General features: G+C 54.2%; 1 protein-coding gene across 3 annotated transcripts in view; it reads left to right on the top strand.

Moving 5' to 3' along the window:
* Positions 1 to 8,182: 8,182 nt before the first annotated feature.
* The window catches only part of VIPR1 (vasoactive intestinal peptide receptor 1), a 32,177-nt gene continuing 14,382 nt past the window's right edge, over positions 8,183 to 25,977 (top strand). Inside the window, exons 1-3 of one of the 3 annotated variants that reach the window (XM_032459115.1) lie at positions 8,183 to 8,394; positions 19,062 to 19,170; positions 23,772 to 23,879. In XM_032459115.1, coding sequence (XP_032315006.1) covers positions 8,317 to 8,394; positions 19,062 to 19,170; positions 23,772 to 23,879 — 295 coding nt within the window. In that variant the 5' untranslated portion in view covers positions 8,183 to 8,316. The remainder of the gene's footprint in view (positions 8,395 to 19,061; positions 19,171 to 23,771; positions 23,880 to 25,977) is intronic. The other 2 variants (XM_032459116.1, XM_032459118.1) reach the window with 2 other exon arrangements.

Raw genomic sequence — 25,977 nt, 5'->3', positions numbered from 1 at the left:
CAGCTTGAAGCATGTGACCATCAGCAAAGCTCTCACTGGCCAGGCCTGGGGCAAGTAAGTACCCAGGAGGGGAGCCAGAGCAGAGGCTGAGCCCTACCCAACCACTGAATCACGTGGGCCAAGGGTAGGGGAGCTGTGGTTTCCACCCAAACAATCAAGAGAGTATTACCCGAAGGGCACTGGATGATGATGGATGCATTCTACAGAATGTTTTTTCACACTGACATCAGGAGGACTAAGGAAAAGACTCCAATAGCTGAGTGGCCAGCATGTACCAGGCTAGAGCAACCTGGCTATGATAAAACACGCAGCCTAGCCATATGGAGGGGAAGCCACACCCCAGCCCTACTCTAGCCCCAGATTAAGGGATCCTCAGGCCCAAGCTTCCCCATGAGTTTCCCTGAGACAAGGCATGAGACATTTCTTTAACACACACAGCTGTGTACTTTCCTGGGGCGGGACCCCTTCTCATGGTCCACTGCTAGTGTTCAGTTGCTCTCCAATGTGGTCTTGGTGCCAGCCTACAAGACTTCTACCTTCTACCCCCTTCCAGCTGCCCAGCTAGAGGTTATACTCACACACACACACTCCTCCTCCACCACCAGTCCAAGACCTCTCCTCCCTAATCCTCCATCCCCTTTAGAGCACCGTTCCCATTGAGCCCCTCCTCTGGTCTGCACCACCCAGAGAGGCTAAGCCCAGCCTGCAGAGCCCTGACTCACACCCTAACTCATCCCTCCAGAGGACTCTGGTCTCCCCTACCACCCCACCCTGAGTGCTCTCAGGGCAGGAGCTGGGTTTCCTCCCTGCCTCGCCTCCCATTGCAAGGCAGAGGATAGAGATGTCTACACGCTCTAAGAGGGGGATACACTACCTCATATAATGGATGAGACAAGAGAGCCAGGAGCCAATCCAGGGTGGCTTCCCAGAAGCGGCTGCAGGTGTCAGGCTCCACTTGGGCTGTAGCAGAGTTGCTGAAGATGTCTGGGTCCTGGCGCCCATCTTTCTGGGCCCTGTCCCATCCCAGGCAAGAAAAGGCCTAGGGTCAGGAACAACTGACAAGTGATTTGGACCTGGGCGGAGTCCAGGATAGGGAGGAAGAGAGAGAGGCTTGTGTAGCTGAGGCTATTTTTACCCAAATCTGTGCAAACAGAGGCCTGGGCTGGTCTGGCCAGTTCTTTCCCTCCCCTGATGCCCAGCCTCAAAGTCTTTTACGAGGTTGGCAGCATCCACTGGGTTGGGAGCCAGAGGGGAGGGATGGGGAGAGGGCAGATGTGAGAACTGCCCCCTCCCTAGGGGCTGTGGACTCAGATGCTCGAGGACTGCCTGCCGGGAGCCAGCCACACACTCTCACCCACCGTGGCAGGCAGTGTGGATTGGGTTCAGAAGTCAGGCTGGGCTGAGGCCCATGCTGAGAATTTAGGTATCATCCTGGGGTCACAGGTCTCTCTGGGCTTGGGCTCATGATCGATCAAAGGTTAGTCTGGATCGAGACCCAAGATAAGGGTTAGGGGTCAGGCTGGGGTCAGGCATCAGTCTAGGATCATTCTGAGTGGAGGCGTGGGGTCATGGTTAGGGATAAGCCTATGATCAAGGGTGAGACTTGGCCTAGAGTCAAAGATAGGTCTAAGCAGGAAAGGCTTGCTGGAGGAGCTCCACTTCTCTTGCTTATCGAACCATCACTGACACCCACTGCAGACCTGTCATCCCGGGAGAGGCCCTAAAAGTCTTTCTAGAGGGGGTTACCAATATAGACTCAAGCTCTGAGGCATGACAAAGTCTCCCCTGAGAGACGTGTGGAGGATGGCACTCCTGGAAGGAGGAACAGCCCAGGCAACAGCAGGGGACAGGAAAGAGCACGATGTTCTGCAGGGCAGAGCCCAGGCTTGGGTGCGAGTGGGGAAGAGCCTCCAAGGCCAGGCTAAGGAGGGGCGGGGAGGGGTTTCTCTTCAGCCTGTGAGAGGGCAGCACTGGAATCCTGGACAGAGGGAAGGTGGCATCAGCTACGAGTTTTAGAAAGAATCATTCACTTCTTTGTGTATTCAATAAATACAAATGGAGGACTTACTGAGTGCCAGGCACCATTCTAGAGATTTGAGATACATTTGGGAAGAAAATACCTGAAAATCCCTGCCCTCCTGGAACTCCCTGTTCTAGCAGGGAGAGACAGACAATAAGTTTAATAAAGTGAGTTCACAAATAACTAAAGGACGTAGAACCTTAAAAGGTGATATGTGCAATGGGGAAAAAAGGTAGACAGGGTGTGGGAGCCCCTTGGTCAGAGGGGAGGGAGCTGTTTACAGTATTCGTAGGGAAGTCAGCCTTAAAGAGAGAGGTCAGAAGCTCTAGTGATTGATACCTAGGGGTAGAACATTTCCAAGCAGAGGGAACAGCCAGTGCAAAGACCTCAGAGCAAGAGTGGGCTGGGAATGAGTTCCTGGAAGAGAAGGGAGGCCAGTGTGGCTGGAAGCAAGAGGGGGAAACAGAGGAGAGGTGAAGGGGAGGTGATAGGGGACTCACTTACAATTTGTGGGCACTTTGACCCAAGAAGCAAAAGCATCTCACTTATGTTTTAAGGTGTGTTTCAAAATAATCAGTCTTAGATAAATTGGTTAAGTAACACCACGGAACACAATCATCAAAGCTCTGATTGTGGAAGCCAGTGGGCAGGACCAACCCGTTTCTTCCGAAGAGAATTCGCAAGGAAAAGAGAGGCAGAGAGATGAAGGAAACTATCTATTGAATTATAATGTGTAAGCCTTATTTAAGTAGAAAATAAAAGCATTAATAAGGCAAAGAATGAAAATTAAATAATGACTTTAATGCTGTTAAGGAATTTTGGCAGGTGCAGGGGATGGTTAGTATAAAAATGGTATTGTGTGATAATGGTATTGTGGGGGTCATTTGTTTTTGAGTCTTTATCCTTTAGCGGTACATATTGAGATATTTACAGATAAAGTGATAGATCAGTGATTTGATTTAAAATGATCATGGCTAGGGTGGGGGTACAGAGGAAACAAAGTGATAGGGGACACATGGGAGTCCATTATGTTATTTTATCTACTTTGTATATTTTGAAGCTTTTCTTAAGTGGCCAGCATGTGCCAGGCTAGAGCAGGAATAATAATATTCAACTTGGCTGCTGGGAGTGGGGGGCCAGGGAGAAGGCAGAGATGATGTGGAAGCTTCTATGGTGAGCAGGTGAGCAGGTCAGGGATGAAATGAAGAGGACCTGAGACAGAAAGAAAAGGTGGAGGGAGGGCCCAGGGATGGGCTTGCTAGAAATGACTTCCCCTTGCTCCAGCATTCCGTTTCCCCTTCACCCCCCTCCCCTCCTGCCTTGATCATTCCTCTCCTCCCTCCCAACTTTCAGTCTTCACCCACCCCAGCCACTCCCTTCCTGCCTCATCCCTCCCCCTCCAGCTCTCCTTCCTCACCTCTCCTCCTCCCGCCTCTCTCCTCCTCCCAGGCTTCCTGCTGGCCTGGTTCCCAGCCCCGCGCAGGTGGTCCCACCCAGCTGGTTTTTCTCTGCAGCTGGGTTGCCAGGCAGTTCCAAGTGTGATTCCTATTAATTAAACATTAAATTAAATCATATATTAAATTAATTCATAAACATATATATTATTATCCATTAAGTCATAAAATGGAATGTGGTTTCTTTTCTTGTGCTATCCTCGCCCTGTTTTGATATCAGCATTATGATACCTCCTAGAATATTTTGGGAAACAGACTATCTTCTTTGCTGCGCATGAGCAGTTGGATTACACAGGAGTCATCTGTTCCTTAAAGGTTATAGAATTCTCCTATAAAACTAGCTGGGCCCTGCTCTTACCAGATGGCCCCCAGCCATTGACCGAGCATGGTAGGGTTACCAAGGCACCTCTGTGCCATCTTTGCTCTGCAGCTCACAGTAGGTCAGCAGAGGCTCTGTCAGAGCTGCATCACAGTCTGAAGTTCTTCTTACAGAGTCCTGCTTTCTCCTCGTTCGTCTTTCACAGGCTCCCTCTGCCATCCAATAAACTTCCAAGAATCCTAACTACATAATAGCATCTGTTCACTGGAGGATCTGAACTGATGCACTGGCAGTTGGCACCAACCCCTCCCTTCTGCCCCCTCCCTCCTGAGATCTAAGACCCAGTCTCCAGGACCAAGGGATGGTGCAGGCCACTTCAGAACTGGTCCCTGGGCTTTATTTCCCCATCTATCAAGTCAGGACAATTCTCCCTCCATCACCTGCACTCCTGTGAACTTTGTTTTCTCCCTAGTGCATCTGCAGCACCATTAGAAGATCCCCCCAGAGCCCCACTCACTTGAGCAGTGCTAGGTTGCCCCAGAGGGGCAGCCACTGTCTAAGTCACCGGGACATCCCCAGCACTCGCCACAGGGCCAGGCCAGTGTAGGCGGTGAAATGTGACGGGTGAAAGGATGCTATTCACTGCAAAGCTGTTACAGAGAGATGAAGGGAATGTTGCTTCTTTAAGCAACGGGACTCTCCTGCCACCCCACCCCACCACCACCACCAAAGCACAGCTTGGAGTTAAGAAGCATCATCTCACAAGAAGAACTGGACCCAGAGAAGGAGAGGCCTAGGGAGGTGGTGAGCACTTCGTATCCCTAGAGCTGCCAGCCTTACTCAACGGATAAAGACCAAAGGTGTAGGTCCCTTCTACTCAGAAACCCAGAAAAGGCAAAGCTTGCCTGCATCCATGCAGCAATGTGGATGGCTCTGGAAGGGGAGTCCTGGAACAGTGACTCCCCAGGCCAGGTCCCTGGCCCCTACCATGGAGGCCAAGACCATGGTAGGGTCCCCAGCTACACTTCCACTCCACAGCAGACCTTACCATCATTGAGTTCCTGAGCTGGAAGCCTTGAAGCAGTGAATGCATGACTCAGGGAGGTGGATGAAGGACTGGGGAAGGCAAGAGAGGCACCCACTTCAGGGAAGAGGCAGGCAGCCAGGAAGCCAGGCAGGCTCCAAATGAGTAACTGCAGATTCTTTCCTGCCGCTCCTGTCATCACGGGGGAAGGCAAGTGACTGCCTCTCTCTCTTTCCCCCCCACCTTCTGCACCCCTCTGATTCTCGTATCCAGAAGGGAGTTGGGGCTTGGGACAGAGATGGGGGACTAGTTCCAGGGATCCAGGAGGAGAGACCTCAGAACAGAAAACCCCTGGGAGGAGTCCATGCAACAGGACATGGGGGAACAAAGAGCAGGGGGTGGCTGTGGCTCCCTCCCCAAACTTGGACTGGTGAGGCAAAGGCCACTCCAGAGGGTCTCGGGCTTTGGACATGGTGGGGGGATAAGGAATAGAGATCCAAATCATTGCTTCTCACCCCCTCAGGTAGTCTGTCTCCACCCACACCGCCCCCCCAACTCCCCTACCCTAGAAGCCTTCCCAGATCATCAGACAGGTGAAAGGATGGCTTTTTTTTTTTATCAGATCCCACAGGACTCCCCAGGAATGGGCCCATGGGTGAGCCCCCGGCAGTGCCTGAGGACACAGGACTGGACACGTGGGAACAACTGGTCAAAGCATGGTCAGATTGAGCCTTGGTTGAATTTTTCAGGTTTTTGTTTGTTTTTCCTATTTTCTTCTTCTGCTCCTTCTTTTACTTCTGAAGTTGTTTTGTGCCTTTTGATAGGTAAAGAAGGGTGGGTCCCCCAGGAGAACAATTCTGAACAAAGATGTAATTTTCATTGCAAAGACTGTACACAGAAGCTATCCTTAGGCACCGGCTTCCTTCCTGGGATCCTGGGGACTGCAAGGGCATCCAGAGGCCCAGCCAGTCACTCTCACTGCCTCCTGCCTGCCCACATAGCCCTCAAGCTAAGGAGGAAGTTTCTTGTGGACACCCTCCAGAACAAGAGGAGAGGCAGCCACCCCAGCTGGGTGCCTTAAGCTTCCCACCCCTCCCTCTTCTGCCACCTGCTGGGCCTGGCCAAGGTTCACTTGGCAAAGTAGGGTCTGGCTCCCTCTTTTTCCCCAATCCTGACCCCATCAATGCACTCTTATGTGCTCTGTCCTCAGAGAGAGCAGAACTTCAACAGGCCAAAGGACAAGCTTTAATGGTGGGATTTCAGCATTCTGCAGCTGGCTGGTCATGTGGTGTGTGCCTGCATGTGTGTGCATGTGCGCATAGAGTGGGCAAAGGTTCATAAGAGTCAAAGCCCATTCACACCTAGCACACCTGGGTCTGGACAAAATCCCACTGCCCTGCTAGAGAACTGAGGCCTGAGAACAAGCACTGGCAGGGTACAGCAGAGGCAAGGACCTCTGGCTCCTGAGCCTAACCTGGCCTCCAGAAGTGGGAATGGCTGAGGAGATGGCTGGTGATTCTTCAAACACTTCGTCCCCTGAGGAGTTGAGTCCAAACCCCAGAATGGCCAGGGCAAAGGCATCTTCACAGTTCTCCTGTCTGGGAGAGGGCTTATATCCAGCCTCACAGATTATGTCTGGAAGTAGGTGGAAATCTGGGGGAGTACAACAGCTCCTCAGGTCTTCGTCAGGCAAGAGGTGCCATTGTCTTATCCATGTCTGTGCCCCAGTGCACAGCACCAGAGCCTGGCACACAGCAAACTATTAATGAATGTGTGAGGGAGGGAAGAGAGAGGAAAAAAGAGTAGAGAGGGAGGGAGGGAGGAGAGGAGGGTGGAAGGGAAGAAGGAATGGGAGGTGGGAGGAAGGGAGAGTAGAAAGCAAATGCTAACACTTCAAATAAGCCGAAATCGAGGAGGGCTAGGCGCTCATTCCTTCCTGGCTTTTCCTTGTCTCTCCATAACTCCACCTTACCCCAGAAGGTCAGGGGCCCGAGTTCCCCACCCCGTACGGAAGAAAACCCGGTGGGTCCACAGGGAACTCTGACGCACCTGCTGGTCAGCCAGCGCCTGCGGTAGGACCGCCTTCAATCAGCCACACATTCCGCAGGCGCCTAGGAACACGCAGCCCTCCCCGCCTCTCCAACTGAACACCGCCCTCCCCCACCCCCATCACAGTCACCCATCAACCACCCTACTCTGCCGCCAGCACCGCTACCTCCAGCCTCGACTGCACCGTCTCCAGCTCTCGAAAAGAGGGCAGAGCAGCCACCTGCATTCGGTATACAAGCCGACTCTTCCGCGCCGCAGCGCCGGTGAACCACCGCTTCATTCTGAGGACGAATAAACTGAGCCCTGAGGACGCACAGTGGAGGCGGGTTGGGCCCGATGTCATCCGCCGAGCCTTGGAAGCGAGGTCTCCGAGGCAGATGTCCCGGATCCGGGCCTTTCTCTGTACCTCAGTTTCCCAGGCTGTAAAATAGGGAAGGCGGGAGGAGGAGGGCTCTGGTAGGTTTTAGGTTGGATACGCGGGTGTGGGCCCGTGCGCTGGGAACAGACCTTCCCTCTCCGCGTGGGGGCGCTGGAACTTCAGCCCTCCCTCCCTCCCGAGGCGCTCCAGCCTAGACGCGCGAGGGCGCGGACGCGCTAGCCTCCTTGAAGCACGACGCCACCCCGCCCCCTGCGCCCCAGTCGTGAAGGGTCCGGGAGCCTTGCCTGGTCGCCAGGCCTCAGGGGAGGCGCCAAAGAACCCGCAGTTGGGCCTCACTCGCGCTCTGGCTCCTCCTCGCCTGGCCTCTCCGGAGCGAGGGATTAGCTGGGGCTATTGAAAATGGATCAAACAATGCGCCCCACCTACTCTGGGTTACTTGCAGCCCAGAGCCCTACGCAGGCAGCAGCCCTCAGCCTGGGCGATGTGAAGTGACATGTACTGTCTCGTAGTCGGGCCTGCCGGCATCTGCCCTCCGAGGAGCAGAAGTGCAAAATGGGGAGGTTGGTGGGGAGGCCTCCCGGAGGAGGCGGCTCTGAAGGTGGACGCGATGAGCGCCCTGAGGTGGGGCTGAGGGGCCGTGCGGGCGTTGGAAATCTCAGCCAGGCTCTTGGAAACGTCGTGAGCCAAGCAGGGAAGGATGAGGCCTGTTGGGGTCTCGAGAATCCCAGAGATGTGGTCGGAGGAGATGAAGTCCTGTCAGTACCTAGTGACTGAGGACTGACTGGGACTGGAGGAGGTAGCGCAGGGACTCCCTACTCGTCGGGGTGCCCCCAGCCCCGCCCCACACCTGCGGGGTGGCCCCGCCTCTGCCGAGCCATTGGCCGGACACGCCGCCCGTCAGACGAGCCCCCGGGGCCCGCCCCGGCCCCGAGCTGCGCCTCTTAGCGCTGGGGCCAACTCGGCAGCACCACTGCGCCAGGCTCCCCGCCATCCGCCGCGCGGTGCGCCGCCGGCCAGCCCGCCCGCGGATTACCGGCGCAAAGCCGCCTGCCGCGGTCTTGTGGGGGCACCATGTGCCCGCCGAGCCTGCCGCCGCCCCGCTGGTTCTGCGTGCTAGCCGGCGCCCTCGCCTGCGCCCTTGGCCCCGCGGTGAGTGTCTGGTGGGCCGCCTGGAGTCCCGGCAGCTGGGGGCGGAGCGAGAGTGGCGGGAACCGGGCCCTGTGCGCACGTCTGTGTGGCGGAGATAAGAGGTGCGGAACACCGGGTCTCACCTCCCCTGCGCCTCAGACTGGATCTAGATCTGAGGGAGGGGTGGGGTCTCCATCACGCCTAGTCCCTTCCCGCACAGCCCACCGCTCAGCTCAGGGCCCTGGGACACCCGTGGAGGAGCAGTGGGAAAGAGCGGGCTTCAAACTTGCCTTCTGTGTAGTGGCTGTAGGGTGGGGAGGTCAGTGGATGCTCCGGCATTAAAATGGAAGGTCTGGTAGATGGTGGGAGGGAGGCTGTGAGGATCATTGTGTGCTGTGCCCATCTGGAGGTGTCTGTGGGGCGTTAAGCTACTTGTAAGGGTGACGTCTGAGCAGCAGACCCAGAGCTGAGGACCCTGGGACCTGGGAAGGGGGTTTTGGGATCAGGTGGCTGGCAGGCGGACCCATCCTGTGCCCTCCCACTGAGAAGAGCTGAAAGGTATGAAGCCAAGGTGAAAGGTGGTGGGCAGTGAGGGTTTGGGGTGGTGTTTATGAGGAAGGGCCAGACACGTGCATGGGGAAAGCTGAGCAGGGAAAAAACAACCAAGAAGCAGTGGACTCTTCCTCTCATTTCTGCTTCATCCCCACATGGGTGTGTGTGTGCCCCTGATGCATGTGTGCCACTGTGCCCCACGTGTGGGTATGCCCAAGTGTGTGTCTGGGGATGGCTCACCTGGGCTGCAGGGCAGATTCTGGTTGAGACAGGAGATGCATAGGTCATCTCCCTGTAAGATCCGGGAAGACCTGAAGACTACCCAAGCCCATGTTATGAAAAGTGAGGCCCAAAGATATCAGAGCCACCCCTGTCCCCCACCCATCAGACGTGGACTGAGGTTGATTTCTCTCTACCACTATCCCAGGACTTGAGGAATCTGGGGTTGCTGCTTGGGCAGGGCCTAAAACCTGGGGGTTCCAGGTCTGGCACCAGCTCCAGGTTGGTGGGTGGGTGAGTGGAATATATTAGTCACCTAGTCTTTTCTATCCCATGATTACCTCCCCTACTATCACCTCCACCAGGACAGGAATCTCTGTTTCCATCTGGCTAATGTCTTGCACACCCTGGGGATGGAGAGCTCATTGCCTATCCTGGGAGAAGACCTGGGAGCAGTTGGCAGGATCCTCCCCTCCGCCCACTGATAGCTGTGGTGAGGTCCAGCTCCTGAGCACTCAGCCCCACCAAGTTCTGGCTCTGAGGTCACAGCTTTGACACCACTTACAGCCTCTCAGTGTCACAGAGCCTCCAGGCCTCACCAGCAACCCTCTGGCTATCCCACCCCTGGGTTCTGACCACTCAAATTCTCCCTGGATGAGCCAGGGATCTTGGGACCACCACTGGAACCCTATTCCCCCACCTTCTTAGCTCAAGGGCAGAGTGGTTTCAGTGGGACCCTCTCTCATGCTAGGCAGCATCTGCTCCCCATCTCCTGAGACAGTCCAAACCTGGCTCCTCCAATGCCTAGCTTCCCTTATCTTTCTGCATCTTATTCATTTAGTTCCGAACTCTAGCTTCTCCTCCAGGCAGCCTTCCCTGACTATTCTATCCCACTCAGCCCTCCCTACTCTGACCCCACCTTTCAACCCTACTCACCTCACAGCCTGTGCTTTTCTGACCATCCTATGGGATCGAGGGCTAAGGTCTCTCACCCTCCCATGTCCCCTACAGCCCAGGGCAGGGCTGGGCCCACCGAGGGAGGAGAAGGGACTCAGCCAGGAGTGGGTGAGGGCAGGCTGGAATGAGGGGCCACCATTTGCCTCTCTAATTCTCCCTCCTCCCCACCAGCCACCGCTTGCTCTTGAATTGAACAGACACCAGGCAGTTCTGCTCCAGCCAGACTCCAGCCAGGGGTTGTAGCGGGGAGGGATGCTGATGTTATTGGAGTCATAAAATGGCAGCTGCAAAGTTCAGTTTGAAGGCCCAAGGCCTTATCACTTCTGTTTATGGTGCCCTGACCTCAATCTGGGAAGGGGAAATCTCTGAACAGGGAAGCAAAAAAAGGAAAGAAAACCTTCAGTGTCTCAGAAGAGGAAGTCTGCCCCGAGGCCACCCTTCAGATCTTCCACTGCCCCTGCCCCCTGGACAGCAGACACAGGGGCTCCTCACTAGTAGTAGAACTGCTCAGGCCAGTGCCCAGCCCAGGGGCGGAGGCGGGAGGTGTCATAGAGAAGGATCAAACCCACGCCCTGCCCTGGGAAGATTCTCCAGCTGGTGAGGGAGAGCAGAGCCAGTGACCTAGGAGGACGAGCCCAAGTGGGTGTGGGATGCAGTGTCCCAGAACTGGGGCAAGGGTTGCTGAGAGGAGCAGTCAGGGCATGCTCCCTGGAGGAGGCAGGGCAGGCCCTGAAGAGTTCAGCCAAATGGTTGAATCTTCCACCTGAGACCATAAAACAGCCTCTGTTGGCAGGACCAAGGGGCCTCACCCCAGAAGGAGGAGAAAGCCCCAAGCACCCCCCAGGGGCTGGGATGGCAGGAGTTGTGGGAGGCTTGGCTCCTCTGTCTCCTCTGCAAGGCAGGTTGCTGGCCACCGGCTCCTGAAGGCCTCACCTTGCCATAGGCATTCTACCCCCTCCATCAGCTTCCAGCTTCTCCAGAAGCTGTCCACAGCTGCCCAGCACTCGAGCCCTAGCAGGCCACCCTGTGGGATTTAGGAAACATGCCTACAGCAAGGTCAGGCCTCCCCCTTAAGTCACAGGACAACATCAGTTAGGCTTGCCCAGGGCTCCCCGGGGACTGTGCTGGAAGAACACACTCCGTCAGAGGTTTCCACACTCCCATGCTGCCCTGAGGCTCAGTCTTCCCTGATCTTTCTAGAGCTTCCATGATGAGGAGCCTGAGATGGGACCAGGAGACCAGTCCTCACCCTACTCCATGGCAATGGCCAATTTGAGAACATGTTTCATCTCTGGAAGGGCCTTCATTTCCTCATCACAAAAGGGAGGATGCAAACCCTTGGCCCAACATTGGGGAGAAATGGGAAGAGAGGCCAGCTCCACTCCTGTCTGGGCAGAGTCTCCCCGCTTCCCCCTCACGACTGACTCTGTGAAACAGGCCTGGTCCTCTAGTCGGGACTCTGTGAGATCTGCAGGGAGTGAAAGTGCTGTGTGAGCTGTGTGACGGGTCGTTCTTGCCTCTTGATCCCCAGCTTGGGACCTCTGTGGACCCCTCTGGAGTCCTCTCTTGCCCCCACCTGCCCAGGGGTTTCCAAGGCAGGCAAGAGTCCCGGGGACAAGGGGCATATCCTCATGAGGTGGCCAGACAATGTGGGGGGTGAGGCTCCAGGCCCAGGCAGGCCTTCTCAGGGAGAGTTGGGTAGTAGGCGATGGGCTCCCCTACATGGCGGGCAGCCTCATGGCACCTCCGCCTGGGCTGAGCCTGCCACTGGCCCAGGTCCCTCACTGGGGCCCCTCTAGCTGTGGCTGCAGGGATGGGGCCAGAGGACTAGATAAAGCCCCATCCTTTTCTCCCTTCACCTTCTTCTCAACCTCTCAGGCTCCACCCTCCCCCGTCTGACTTCCCAAAACATAACTGTTCTCACTGCACCCAGGAAAAGGTACAATACTGCAAACTCTCTCACATACCTTAGATATATTTCAGAATAAAAAGAAATACAGTTTAACCTCTACCCCATGTTATGGATTTTTAAAAAACTTTTCGTGTGAACTTTTTCAAACTTTTTTTTTTAAAGTAGAGCAAATATTATAATGAACATGAACATACCCATTTCTTGGAGTGATGGCGGCAAAATGGCACGGTAGGTATTTCCAGGGCTCGTCCCTCCTCAACTTCTAGGTTTGACAGTTACTAACCTTTAAGGATTAATATTTGCATCACTTTACTTTTCTTTTTGCTGAAGTATTTTAAAATAAATTATAGACACCATAGACCAAATTATTTTAAGATGCACCTCTAAAACCAAAGGATATTTTCCTATATACCTATAAGACCATCATCACACCTAACAAAATGAACAGGGATTCCTTAATACCTAAAATTCAGATAACCCCCAGCAGCACTGAACCAAGCACCACAAGACGAGCGGTGACACTAACAGGGAGTTTGGACTTACTGCAAGGAGCCTTCCCGCCTGTGTCGTGATGGGACTATCCGGCGGGTTGGCAGGGTGGGTGAGGGGAAGGGCAGGGGGCCTTGAGCAGGGTGGGTGGACAGCAAGCTGAGCTTCACTAGACAGAGTCCAGTGTTATATGCACCCTGTCTCATGTGGTTCATGATGTGAAGATGCATATCTCCCGGGCAGTGCCTCTCGCTATCTTAAAAACAGGTTCTTCCTGCACAAACGGTCATAGGGAGGGGCCGATGTCATCAGCAGATGTATCAGGGACTCATGACTTGCTGTGCTGGTGCCCTGCCCTCTGCAGGTGGCCCAAAACCCACGTCATGCACAGACATCCTATTTGTAAACTGAGCGTCTTCCCCCAGCAGTGCCCAGGATGATTTTCAAGGGACAGAGGATTTAAACCTGAGTCCCTGCTGCCCCTGCTTCTCAGCCATCTGCATCCTGTGGTGATCCTTTGCAAAGAAAGCCTGAAAGGCTTCATGCCCCTCAGTAAACCTTGCAAGAAGGGCCTTTAGATGAGACCAAGCTTAACCTCAAGATGAATACCTTTGCTTGCATTCTCCCAATGCCGAGAGCCCTTGTCCTGGTACCACTCTAAGCTGTGGGAAGTTTTTTCTTGCCCCAAGTCCAAGCCTGCATCCCTATATCTCCCTCTTTTTCTTACCCCTACCCCCAAGACCAGTTCTTACTCCACCCTCCTGCCTGCCCGGAGCTCAGCCTTCCCTGGAAGGAGGCATGGTTGGCAAAATTTGGATTTGCAGAGATGGGAGGCTTCAGACTATTGACGAAAGGGTGTGAAAATACAGGGAAGAGAGGAGAAATCAGAGTGAATTAGGGGGCAAAAAGAAAGCCAGGCTTGAGACCTCTCCTTTGATGGGCACAGCTGCTACCTGTCAGTGTGTAGGACATTCAGACTGCCTTGGGTTATGCAGGGCAATCAAGCTGGGGCTAGAATGGGGTCTGGGCGTAGACAAGACAAGGCAAGGGACATGAGGGGCGTGGCTGGGGCTTTGGCAACAACTGCTAACCCTTCTTGGTAGTCCCCTAGCCTCCTTTACATGGGACCCTCAACACTACCCTGGAAGTAGGTGGCTCTGTTGCTGTCCCCATTTTACAGAGAAGGTGGGGTGACATGTCCAAGGTCACCCAGCCAGGAAGCGGCAGACAGTGATTCCAGAACTTGTGGACTTAACTAGGCTCTGCTGTCTCAGAAGGGACCCTGCTTCTTCCAAAGAGGCTATGGCATGCCACATGCTGCCCTGGGACTTTAGAGCTAGTTTTTAATTGGTGAAATGTACAAATCGGAAATGACAGCTCAGGGAACTGTCCCACACGTGTGCACCTACCCAGATCAAACTATTATACATTCCGTCACCCCAGAAAACTCCGTCATATTCCTTCCTAATAAGATGAGTTCTTATTTCAACTTCTTTCAGTGCCCTCTGCCAAGCTGGGAACATATTTCTCCCCTTTTCTGTGACTGTTGGATTCCAAGATTTACCTTACCTTCCTATGCCCATCCCCATTCATTTCTCCTCTTACTCCTTCTCCTCTCTTCTCTTCGCCACCTCCTCCTTTACTACAAGGTCTCCATCTCCTTACCAATTCAAACACAAAAGCCAAAATGAAGGGGGCCTGGGAAGCTGGGCTGCAGTCCTGTGTGCTTGTGATCACAGTGCTTTCTCTTTGGGTCCTCAGTTTCCCCGCATGACTCTGTTGGCCCGGGATTTCAGTGCGGATGGGGGGAGCTTAAATAAATCACGGTATGTGAGATGGTAATGGGGGAATGGTAAATGGGACCCTCCTGAGCCCCTGCTCTACCCCCATTCCCCAGCTTGCTCTAAGCATCCCTAGCAGGAAAAAAAACAGCCCTCCTTTGACAAACCTCAGAAGCACAAATCATCCAAGGTAGGCCCCAGTGCTTGGTAGTTTGCAGGCAGGAAGTCCTTTCTCCTGTCTCACCTCTTCCAGCCTGCTGCATTTTAGAGCCCTCTCTGAGACCACCCCCTCCTCGGAGGGACTCGTGCTCCCCTCTCACCCTGCTTCTGTCTCCCTTGGCTTCTCCTGCTATAGTTCTCTGGCCCTGGATGAGGCTGGAGGTTCTGATTCAAGCGCAGTAGCTGTGGCCTCAAGCTTCCCTTGAGGGAACTGGGTGTGGCCCACGGCGCCTGAGCCAGGCCCACCCTGTCTTTCTGAGCCCTGAGCATCTAACAGCTACAATTCCAGTATCTTCACCCTTTCCCCCACAACCCTAGCCCTTGCCCCGGATCTTAGGGAGCCTCGCATGGAGAGGAGAAAGCCCCCAGCCATATACTCAGGACTCTCCCGCCAAATCCCAGTCAGTCACATCTCACATCTAGCCAACACCATGGCAGGGGACACCAGAGGACCAGGGATGCGACCAGCTTCCTCACACTTGCCTGGGTCCCTTCTGGACTCAGAAACTCCTGTCACAGAGAAGGTACTGGGGCCCAGTCTGGCCTGAAACTCTCACCTCAAGCCAATTGTAAGTTCAGGCTGACTTTGAGCTCACTGGAAGCTCAGCCCAACACAGGAATTGGTGAGGGTTTGGGAGAGAGCCCCGCTTTCTCCTCTCCACGTGGAATGGCAGGAGACAAGGTGAGAGGTGCAGGCAGTGGTGGGATTAGGAAGGGCCTTGAATGCCAGTTTTGAAGTGTGGGCTTTGAATCCTAGGCAGTGGAGACCATCAGAGATTTGATGCAGGAGAATGAGGATGGGGATACACGTTTTATAAAGATCCCTCAGGTTTCAGATGTTGGGGCTGAAAGCTACAGCACTAGTCCAGACAGGAACCGATGAGGCCTGGCCCCCACCTACATCCCCCAACTCTTCTCCTGATGCCCCAGGGTCCCTTGCTGCAGCCACACTAGGCTTTGTGTAACCTTGAACAAGTCAGGCATTTTCACGCCTCTGTGCTTCTGCACACACTGCTCCTACTTTCCGGAATGCTTTTATTCTACCTCTGTCAAATTCTTACCTAACCTCAAAGGCCCACCTCTACTCCAGCTACAACCTCCCCTGAAACTCTTCCCTGGGATCAGTAGACTTGGCTGGGAATCTGGATGGGAATTTTCCAATTTTGTGTGTCTGGAGTTCAGAGGGATAATGAGGATGTTTAGAATAGAGAAATAAGTAGAAGAGGAAGTCCAAAGTCCGCCTGAATTCCTCAGTGATAAGGGGTAGAGGGAGCTGCCCTGGCCCTGTCCTCCAAAGGGCAACGGTTGACCAGATGGCCCAAGGCAAGAGCGAGGGATTAATGCACTCCCGACCAGTGGTCAGAGACTTAGGTCCCTCCAGGGATGCACATTTGCTGAGTGACCTCAGGTCCCTCTTGGGATCTCTATTTCCTCCACCCATCTCCAGATGGGGCCCAGCTCTCAACTAAATTGTAGTGAAGGTAGAACTCATCTTCCAGACCAACCCTACTGTATTCAGGGATACCCCAGGCTCCCAGGTTGCCATGGGGTGCCTGCCCTTCCTCTGCACACTGCCTTTCAGAAAAATCTCTGTGGCTGCTGGGGGAGCAGAGTTGGCTAGAGGAGTTAACCCAACACCCCTCCACCCTCAGAAAGTACCAGGCAGAAGCCGCCAGGAGCCCTGTGATGCCCTGCGGTGATTGGAAAAGAAGTGTGTTTTGGCAAACAGCGTGGCCATCACCTTGGCTTAAGAAGGCTCAGCAAATGAGAGCATCCATTGTCCTCTCCTCAGAGCACAAGTCTGGACTCTTGGTTACAGGGACAGAAAACTCAACTGGCTCAAGCCATAAAGAAAGGTATTGAGTCATGTTGCTGGAAGCAGAGTTGGTTTCAGGCATGGCTGCATTCAGGGGCTCAGACAATATCAAAAGGATCCAGTTTTTCTCCATCTCTTTATTCTGCCTTTAGCTGTATGACTTTCATCATTGTGTTCTACTTGGCAACAAGATGGTGGCAGTAGTTCTAACCCCTATGTCCTTTGAGGTTTCCAGTCCAGTGGGAAAGGACAAATCTACTTAAATGTGCCTAATCTCTTAATCCAAAGTCCCAGGAATGAGCTTTCTGGCTCTGAGGAGCCTGACTTGGACCATGGGCCAGGCACTATGGCCAGGGATGCTCTGACTGGCTCAAGCCTGGTCACATGTTGATCCTCTGGAAGAGGGTTCATCAGAACCCCATGGACTAGGAGTGGGGAAGGATGTCGTTTCCCACACAGAGATGAGGACATGGAATCAGAAGAGGGTAAAGGATGATAGAAGATGTTGCCTACCATCAACTCTGCTTTTATGTTGTGGGGTGCTGGCAGTTGAAAATGGGCAGGAGAAGCAGACAAGGCTGGGGAGGCAGCAGAAGGCAGAACAGACCCTGTTGCTGGAGGACAGTGGGCTGGGAAGGTACCATGGGGAGAAGCAGGCTCCAAGCAATCAAGAGAGACCAATGGTGAGCCACAAGCTGGGGTGGCCAGTCCCCAGGTTCCTCTTCCAGAGGCCACCTCTCAGATCCTTCTGGCCACCCCTCTTCCCATGTCCTAGCCGGATAAGCCAGACACAGATCCCTTAAGACAAAACATGGCAAGTCTTTCCATCTCAGTGACCCTTTTGGGCAAGAGGAAAAGCATGTGACCCCAAAGAGGGACCACAACACAGTATTTCCTTAAATCTCGTATCTTTTCTTTTAAACAGCTATACAAACAACTATATCCTGTTTCATAATAGATTTGGGTTAACTTTTGATATGCCAAGTTTTAAATGACTTACCAGCTAATATCTACTCTGACTGGTTGGTACAGGTGATGGTTCAAAATGGAACCCAGGTTCACCGTGTGGCTTTAAGGCTCATGGCACACAGGCGAGCGAGGTCTGGGTGCTGGGGAGTCCGAGATGCATCCTGGACAAGGAAGCCTTCCCTGGATCCTGGGCTAGGTCATCCGTGGTGCTCAGCTGCATGTGGGAAAGTGAGACAATGAGAACCTCTGTGACAATGAGGCTCCACCAAAGCCTTCAACCAGAGATGAGAGATGAGAGCGCTGTTGAGGTGGAAGGGACCCAGCCATGTGGCCTCCTGGACACTGGGTTGTCTGTCTTCAGCTTGGATCCCCCCACCCACTACAGCAATGGAGAGCTCACTGGCGCCTGGGATGCTTATATCTCAGTGGGGCTGACTTACTTAGAACCAGGTCAAAGTCACACTCTTGGTGTCTGCAGGCCAGAAGGGGACCCCGTTAAAGGAAGGAAATAAGGGGAACCCCCCACCTAGGCTCTCCTCACAGCCCTACTGCAAGAAGACTTTGAGTCAGCAGGGGAGGTGGTGGAGGCACTAAGGCCCAGGGAGGTGAGGACCTCGTCCCAGAGTGAGGGGGACGAGCTGGAAGACACTGAGAGGCTCTGATTCTGGAGAAGTCTCGCTGGTCTCTCGCCACAACCCTGCTGAGGGCTGTGATGTTCTTCTCCATAGGTAGAGATAAGGAAGCCAATGTGGGGTGGCAGCCATTTTCCTAAAGCCAAAGAGACAGGCAAAAGCTGCCACCAGCCCAGTGGTTCTTCCATAGAGGCCTTTACCCACTTTCCCTACCCAGTGGCTCCCAAGACCTGGTTTCTGCTGGCTGTTCCTGGGCAGCTATCACCCCTACTCACATGTTGGCCCCAATGCCAATGTCTCTCCCTGGTGCACAGGTCCGACCCCAAGCCTGGTCCCTGGCCAGGGCACAGGGGAGAGAGCTGGGGAAGAAGCCTGGGCTTTCCCATCCCTTCTCCCCACCTCCCAGAAAGAGGGGGACTGATAGGATTGTGAGACATCCTAGAGGCCACCTTACTTCCTGAGACTCCCCCCTCGCCCTCATTAGATCTGATAAAGCTTCAGTTATTCAGACGCTTAGGAGGCAGGTGAGGTCTGGGCAAGGAGGACCAGTGTCCCCTTCCCAGCCTGGTGACCCAGGGGACTGAGCACAGGCTCCTAGATTGGGGACAGAGGCTGGAAGATACAGCCAGACTCCTGGATTTCTCCCAGGCCTGGCCCCAACGGGGCCCCATTCATCCATGGAGACTGAGGCAGGGACCGAGGACCCCCAACCCAAGCTGGAGGGTGGCAGAGTCCAGTAGGCCAGCTCTGCGCTCTAAGGAGAGGCCCTCTGACCTCTGAACAGAGTTGTGCCATCCACAAAGAAATAATGCTGCTGTTCAATAAAAAAAGAAAAAAGAAAAAAGAAAGAAGGAAATAATGCTGCTGTTACAGCCACAGTATGTCGGAACCACCAGGAAGCCATGACAGGGCCCTCAAGGCAGACCCTGCTTTGGGGACAATGGACAAGAGTTTGGGGTCAGGTCCAAGTCAGGCTTCGGTCTAATGTCAAATTCAGTCTGGGGTTGGGATTGGGGTTCGGTCTGGAGCTTGGATCAGTCCAGTGAGTGGGCCGTGCTTGGCCCCATGCTCCTGGGGTCCGAGGATGACAGACAGGCTGTGGATGAGGCTGATGGGTCCCCCTCCCTGTCTCTGTCCCCCAGGGTGGCTGGGCATTCAGGCTGCAGCAGGAGGAGTGTGACTATCTGCAGATGATCAAGGTACAGCACACGCAATGCCTGGAGGAGGCCCAGCTGGAGAATGAAACAGCAGGTGAGGCCCCTGGTGGGAAGAGCAACCCCCCTCCCCCTTTCACTCACACCGTGAGCCCAGATCCTGGTCACGTTCATTCCACATTTGTGGGGTGGGGATGGCACTGAGGAGCTGCTGGGTGCTGAGGAGAGGGTGCTGGGAGGAGCTGGGGAGCCACTGGAAGAAGGAAGGGCTAGCAGGCCTCTGTGGTCCCATCATCCCACCCTAGGTCTGGGAAGCTCCCCACTGTTGGCTGGGGAGATCATACTAAACTGGGGTTCTGAAAAGTGAGTGGAGCCAACTCTGCCTTTGAGGGGGCCCTACCCCTTTTCTCCAGGAAAAGCAGAAATGGCATCCATGGCTGCCAGCCCACCTGGGAAGAGAGGCCCAGGGCTCTGCACGGTGGAAGCCTGTGCCAGTGAGGACCCCTGGCCTTGTCCAAAAAAGGGCTGGGGTAGCTGGCTGGTGGGAGCGCTTCTGGGTCAGATTTCTCAGCCCCTGACTTAGTTGGAGCTGAGATGCAGAGAACTGGCCCCAGAATACCATGCTCTGGGATTAGGCCATTGTTCTGTGTGAGCATCTCAGAGGGAGAGCAGAGGACATTTGGTGACAGGATGTGACCACCACAGGGCACATGGGAGCTCACAGCCATCTCGGGGGCCCAGAGCAAGAAGGGGCCCCAGGCCAGTCTGCACAGGACTAGAAAACTCACCACAGCAGGGGACACTGAGGCCAGGTCTTCCAATACTAGGCTCTGCCAGCCAGCACGACACCCAGAGTGTCATGTGACACAACACACAGAGGTCCCTAGGCACAAACACTGACCTTCCTATCCCAACCCACCCTTCACAGGCCACATGAAGCATCAGCTCATTAGCCTGCTGATAAAACAAGTCAAGGTCACACTCATGAGGCTGAGCACATGGGAGCCCAGCTTCTCCTTTCTGGGAAAGGTCTGGCCTGGCAGGGTGAAGGGCGGTGCCAGGGGCACCTTCAGATCAAGGCTGCCCAGCTGCAGAACCATCCGATCAAATGACAGCATCTTCTAGTCTTCAACCCGCCACCCTGTGTGCCCCACACTTGGCTTAGCAGCCCTAGGGTAAGAAGGGGAGGAAATACAGACAGCTTCCTTGGAAAGGGGCCACTTGATCCAGACTCAGAAGGGCAGGCAGGATTTGGAGGGAAGTTGGAGGCACCATGGACGACTGCCCATGGAGGGTAGGGAGTGGGTATGGGGTTGGAGGCTCATGGAGAGGGAGGGGGAGGGGGAGGGATGGAGCAGTGGGGTGCCTTTGCCAACTCTGGGCCTCCCTCCCAGGTCACCTCCCTAAGACCCAGCTTGCAGTTTGTTACACTCAGGAGTAGGGAGCATCTTCTCTTCCTGGCTCCCCAGTACCTCCATCTGAGGCCGACAGTTATACACCCCTTCCTGGGTCCCTCCTTCTGGGCCCTAGTGCCCAGGCTCTCTGCCTCCTGCACTGTTGAGTGTGTGTGGCATCATGGATGGCCTTTGCCTCTCCCAGCTCCCAAGGAGAGATGCCTTCTGTGTCCCAGGCCCCTGAGACTGGCCTGGGTAGAGGGGTGGTGGTAACTGCCTGCTGCTTATGTGCCCCACACCACCACCCAGGACAGGGAGGCAGGACCAGGCTGCAGACAAGCCTCAGAAGACCCCAAGGGTGGGATCTGGGATCATGGCCGGCCCAGAGAGGCCCACACCACACACTCTAGGCCCCACTGTAGCACCTCCCAGGCCCTGAGGGCCAGCCACCCTCGTGATCCCAGTGAGGTCATTGCTGGCACAGGGTGCCTGTCGGGTGCCAACATCCTGTCACCAGGCAGCCAGCCTGGGATCCAGAGGAGGGCACACATGGGTCTGTGGGCGGTGAGTCTGCCCTGGCCTTGTGAGGGACTCTGTGCACGTACATGTCTACACATGTGGGTCTGTAAGTGGCCTGTGTCTCTCTGTGCCTGCGTTTGCTTGTGTCTGGTCGTCCCATGTCCAAGTAAGAGTACACATCTGTATGTTTGCATGTGTGCCTGTGGCTCTATGTACCTGGAGGTGCTTGTCAGTGTGTGTGTCTCTGTGCACACACATCTATCAAATGACACAGCAGAGGCCCCCACCCTGCCTCACCATCTCCCACCACAGGCTCTGGGCTGAGCTTTCTTTCCTGTTGGGGTGGCAGCCCCCAGCGGGCATGCACAGCCAGCCTGTCTCTCTCTGGGCCTGGTGACATGTGGTGCGACACACATTCAGAGAATGTTCCCAGGCAGAGCCCACAACAATAGGCTCTCCAGACACCCAGTATTTTCTCGGCTGTCACCCCCTCTCAGCTTCCTGACCCTGCTATCTCCTGCAGGAAGCTTCCCTGACCACATCCCCCCTACTAGCCTCTCTTCCCTGGCTCCCCCGACCAGCACAGTTCATAGCCCAGCCCTGGTGATGCCGAGATTCCCTGAGGACAAGCATGGCCACCCCCAGCGCAGGGCCCAGCCTCCCTCCCCTCTGTGCTGCTTCTGGTGAGGCTGAGCTCAGGGCCAGAGACCCAGCTCTGAATCCACTCCTGACCTGGGCCACCGCTGAAGATCCAGAGAGCCCAAAGCCTGGCAAGGACCCAGACAGACACAACAGCCAGTCTGCAAGACAGGGTGCCCAGCATCGTCAGGGCTATTCACGATCCGGCTAAGCAAAATTCCCAGAGAAACGGCATCCAGCCCTTCAGAACAGGCAGAGTGCTAGAGGTTTGCTGGAGACAGAGCTTGTGAACAGGCTGTCCCACTCGCCAGCGATGTGACCTGGGGCTGTTTACCTAATTGCTCTATGTCTCAGTTGCTCATCTGTAAAATAGGAAGGTTAAATAAGTTATTCATGTAAAGAGGGTAGAAGAGTGTCTCTCACATATAAAGGCTACTTAAGTGTTTGCTGATGATATTATTAACAGTCTTAAATCGCCAGCAGGATTTGGCTGGCCTGAAGGGCACCTACATGAGCTTCAGAGAGGCTGGCATAGGAATGGAGAGAGGGCTGGGAGCTAGAGTGAGGCCACAGAAGACCCCGGCTAGGATGGGAAATAGCGGATGGCGCCCCCAAGGCAGGGAGACTGTGCTCTCTGACCAGGCCCCAGGGATCCAGGTGTTCTCCGCCTTCAGCTGCAGGTGCCACCGGAAGGTACTCCTCCCCGCTGCCAGCCCGCATCAGCACTCCAAGCCCCAAGGTTCTTCCCCAAGAGGGGACCTCCTTCCACCTCCTCTTCCCAGGCCCCCTTCTTGGGAACTCCTGAACCTTCGGACTTGGGCTGGGCTGGGTTTGGCCCAGCTGCCGTTGACTTTGGCTCAGGGGTTGGGTTTCCTGAGTAAATCTGTGGGACTGGCAGGGCTGCAAAGAGACAATTAAACCTCCCTCAGGGAAGGGCATCCAGAGAAGTCCTTGTTTCCCAGGGGCACCCAGACCCTGAACAGGCAAAACCCTGGCATTTGCATCTGCCTTTTAAAATAGAGAGACCCCACTGTGCCCCCTTCACCAGCCAGGCCCTTAAGGCTAATAGGTACACAGTGGGGAACACAGCCTGTGATGCAGGGTTTTCTCTGAACTCACTCCCTGATCATCACCCCTTGTCACAATTCACAATTTGACTTGGTTGGAGGCATGTGTGTTGTTTTGAGTTTTAAGAAGACTTCTCAAGAACTAGCTGAACCCTAATATACCCATCACCCTATTATACCCCACAGCTTCTTTTTATAACAAATATTTTCTTATGCCTCCTTTACTATTATAAAATAAAATTTAGGACACACTTTGTTCTAAATGATGTTATAGCTGTAACGTAAAAAAAAATCATGAGTGAAGAAATGTATAATAAAATACTGTGTACATATTCCAGCATGATCACAGTAAAAGATAAGGCATAGTCTAAAGGTTGTACCTATAAATATAAATTCTGGGAACATAAGAGCTTTAAATGTAGATTGATATATACGGTGATTGTATCACCAACCCAGGATCATGGGCATCATTGCCATAGGTAACGTGATTTTCCAAAACACTGAACAACTCTTAGTAAGGTTCAGAACACAGCAAAGCCCAGTCTTTTCTCCCTTTATTTGGTAGTTGCATTCCTGGAAAACCCATGTTGTTAAATCCGTACAGTAAGTTCCTTGTGTTTATATGTAAAATGGAGTAAGAGTCTAGGCTCTGGTTATTACAAAGGGTTTTCACCTATGCAAATGCACAGTGGCTCATTTGAAAATCCCGAACACTACACAATTCATCTTTGTACAAGACCATGCAGGGAGCCTGCCTGGCATTCCTGCTGCCTGCCCATCGAATGCAGGGGAAGGTTCCCCCAAGTTCTGCAACAAACAAAAACCCCATCACAGTTCAAAACACCCCCAAGGGGCACTCTGTCCCTCACCATGGGGCTATAGTTATGCCTCCTTTTCCGCCATCCCGGTACAGCCCTGTACAACCTGGGCATGGCTGTGCCTCCCCTCTCAGACTAGGGGCTCCCCAAGGTGGGAGCCTGGAGGAGGAGGAAGAGAGTGGGTCCTCGTGGGCTCAGACCCCAGGCTGGAGGCACCTGGTGGCCACGCTGACCCATGTGTCCTCTGCCTTCACCCCACAGGCTGCAGCAAGATGTGGGACAACCTCACCTGCTGGCCAGCCACCCCTCGGGGTCAGGTGGTCGTCTTGGCCTGCCCCCTCATCTTCAAGCTCTTCTCCTCCATTCAAGGTACGGGCCCTGGGTTGAAGGCTGGGAGCTGGGTGGCAGGAGTCAGGCCAGCTGGAGTGGGGGCTTACCTCTTAAGGAAGTAAGAAGACAAATGAGGTGCTAAAGGGAGCTAGAGCAATCGGGCGGGGGGGTTTCCTGGAAGAAGATGCACTATCACTAGGTCTCTGAAGGACTCATGGGATTTGATCAATCTTCACAGAAAGACAAGCACGTGGGAAGGGCTCCCTGAATATTTGCTCAGCAATTGATAACTGATTGACTGACAGACACTTGAATAAATCATGGCTCCTCTGCTCCCATTGTTTTGGGCGGGTCACAATTCAGTCTTTCATTGCCTGGAAGCAGACTCTGGGAGACTGGCCTTGCTTACACACCTTGTCAGGTTCTGCTTAGGGAATGTTCACCTATGAGACAGAAAAGAAAAGGAGGAGCCACTTCAGGAAGTGGGCTGTCTTGCTAGTGAGTAATTAAAGTGGGGTACGGTACAGAGTCAGCCATTCTATCATTCAGTGAATGTTCATTAAACACCTACTAGTGTGACCAACGCTGGGCTGGACAGTGTGGGTCACAGGGATAAAACGCTGTCTGCCTGCAGGTAGCTAATGTTCTGGTTGGAGAGACATTTAGCAAGAAAACAAATGCACAAATTGGAACTGGTAAGCAGTGCTGGGAGAGAGAAGGCAGGGAGAAAGGAAAGAGGGAGGCGGGCAGGGCCCAGACCACGCAGGTGTTGAGGACTGATGAGGACTTGGGCTCTTCCTAAGTTTGCTGACAGGCTCCTGCTCAGTTCAGGTTTTTAATTGATAACTGGTTTCTGTGAGAAGAGAGAATTCCAGGAGTCCAATGAGAAGACCTAAGCACAAGGCAGATGAGACATGAGGTCTGGACTCAGGTGGGGAGCAGGGCAGGGGAGGGATGTGGGACGCTGGGGGATGCCTGAGGGGGAGGGAGGAATCACACCCCACCTAGGTCTAGTTTGATGAGCTGGGGGAGGACGGAGGCAGGGAAGAGCTGGGCTGCTGTGGGAAGGGGTGATGAGGAGCAGGACCTAAGGAGCCAGAGGATGAGCAGTCTCTCCCTCCAGGTTGCCTTTCCCTCTCTGGACCTGTTTCCCTATTAGTAAAGTTGGGGTAGAAGGTGGACCAAATGGTCTCTTTGGGGCAGGCCAGTTTTGCTCCCTGGTGCTGGATGCTGTGGCCTCAGCTATGGAGAGATCTGGATGCCCTCCCTGAGGGAGCAGCCCTAGGTGTGCCATCTTCCAGGCCGGCGCCCACCTAGCCCAGCCCTCTTCCAGGGGGACCCAGCACCTGGGCAAGGAGTGGATGAGCTCCTCCGGCAGCTCTCACAGTGCCCCCATCAGCAGAGCCTGGCAACCGGCCTTTCCTCCAATCCCTGGAAGCGCCTGCTAATTGCTTTTCACTCTGACGTGATGCTAATTGCATTCCTCCTGACGGCTCTTCCTTCTGTCCCTGCTGGAATTGTAAAGGAAGCTCCTTCACTTGAGAACCTGGACTCCAGTCCACCATCTGGCTAACCCTGAGGCTGAAGGCCTCAATGGGGTCCACACTGAGCCTTGGTACAGATGAGAGAAAGGCAGCTCTTCCTCAGGTGGGGTCAACCTCTCACCAGAAACCACATAGTGACAAGCTGAATATGAAGTAAACTTTAGCCCCACTCATCCATCAGCCAGATGCCCTTGTGCAGTGAACAACATGCACAGCTATACTTGGCGGCTTTAGCTTCTGAAAGTGATGGTGAAAAATAGGAGATAGGGTTAGGGGCTGAATATGTAAAGGAAAGAGGGTGTGTTTTCCTGGGCAACTAGATGAAGAAGGTGTGACCAATTGATCCTAAATTTCAAAGAGGAAAGTTGGCAAGTAAGGGAGGCATGGGTAGGGATGATGGCAACACCAAATCTCGCCCCTTTTGGTAATGGGGCCGGGGAAGGGATACCCTCCCTGGAAAGGTTGGAAGGGACCTGGTTCTACAGGGAAAGCTGAGGAAACCTTGTAGAAGATAAAGACTGCAAAGAGTTACAAAGCAGTCATTTGCCCAGGCTGGGTAAAGAACCTGGGAAGGGGGATGGCCAGGCAAAGAC

This window comes from Camelus ferus, chromosome 17 (assembly GCF_009834535.1).
Source record: "Camelus ferus isolate YT-003-E chromosome 17, BCGSAC_Cfer_1.0, whole genome shotgun sequence".
NCBI classification, from domain to species: domain Eukaryota; kingdom Metazoa; phylum Chordata; class Mammalia; order Artiodactyla; family Camelidae; genus Camelus; species Camelus ferus.
The sequence above is the reverse complement of the archived record's forward strand: the minus strand, read 5'-3'. Positions and strand labels throughout refer to the sequence as shown.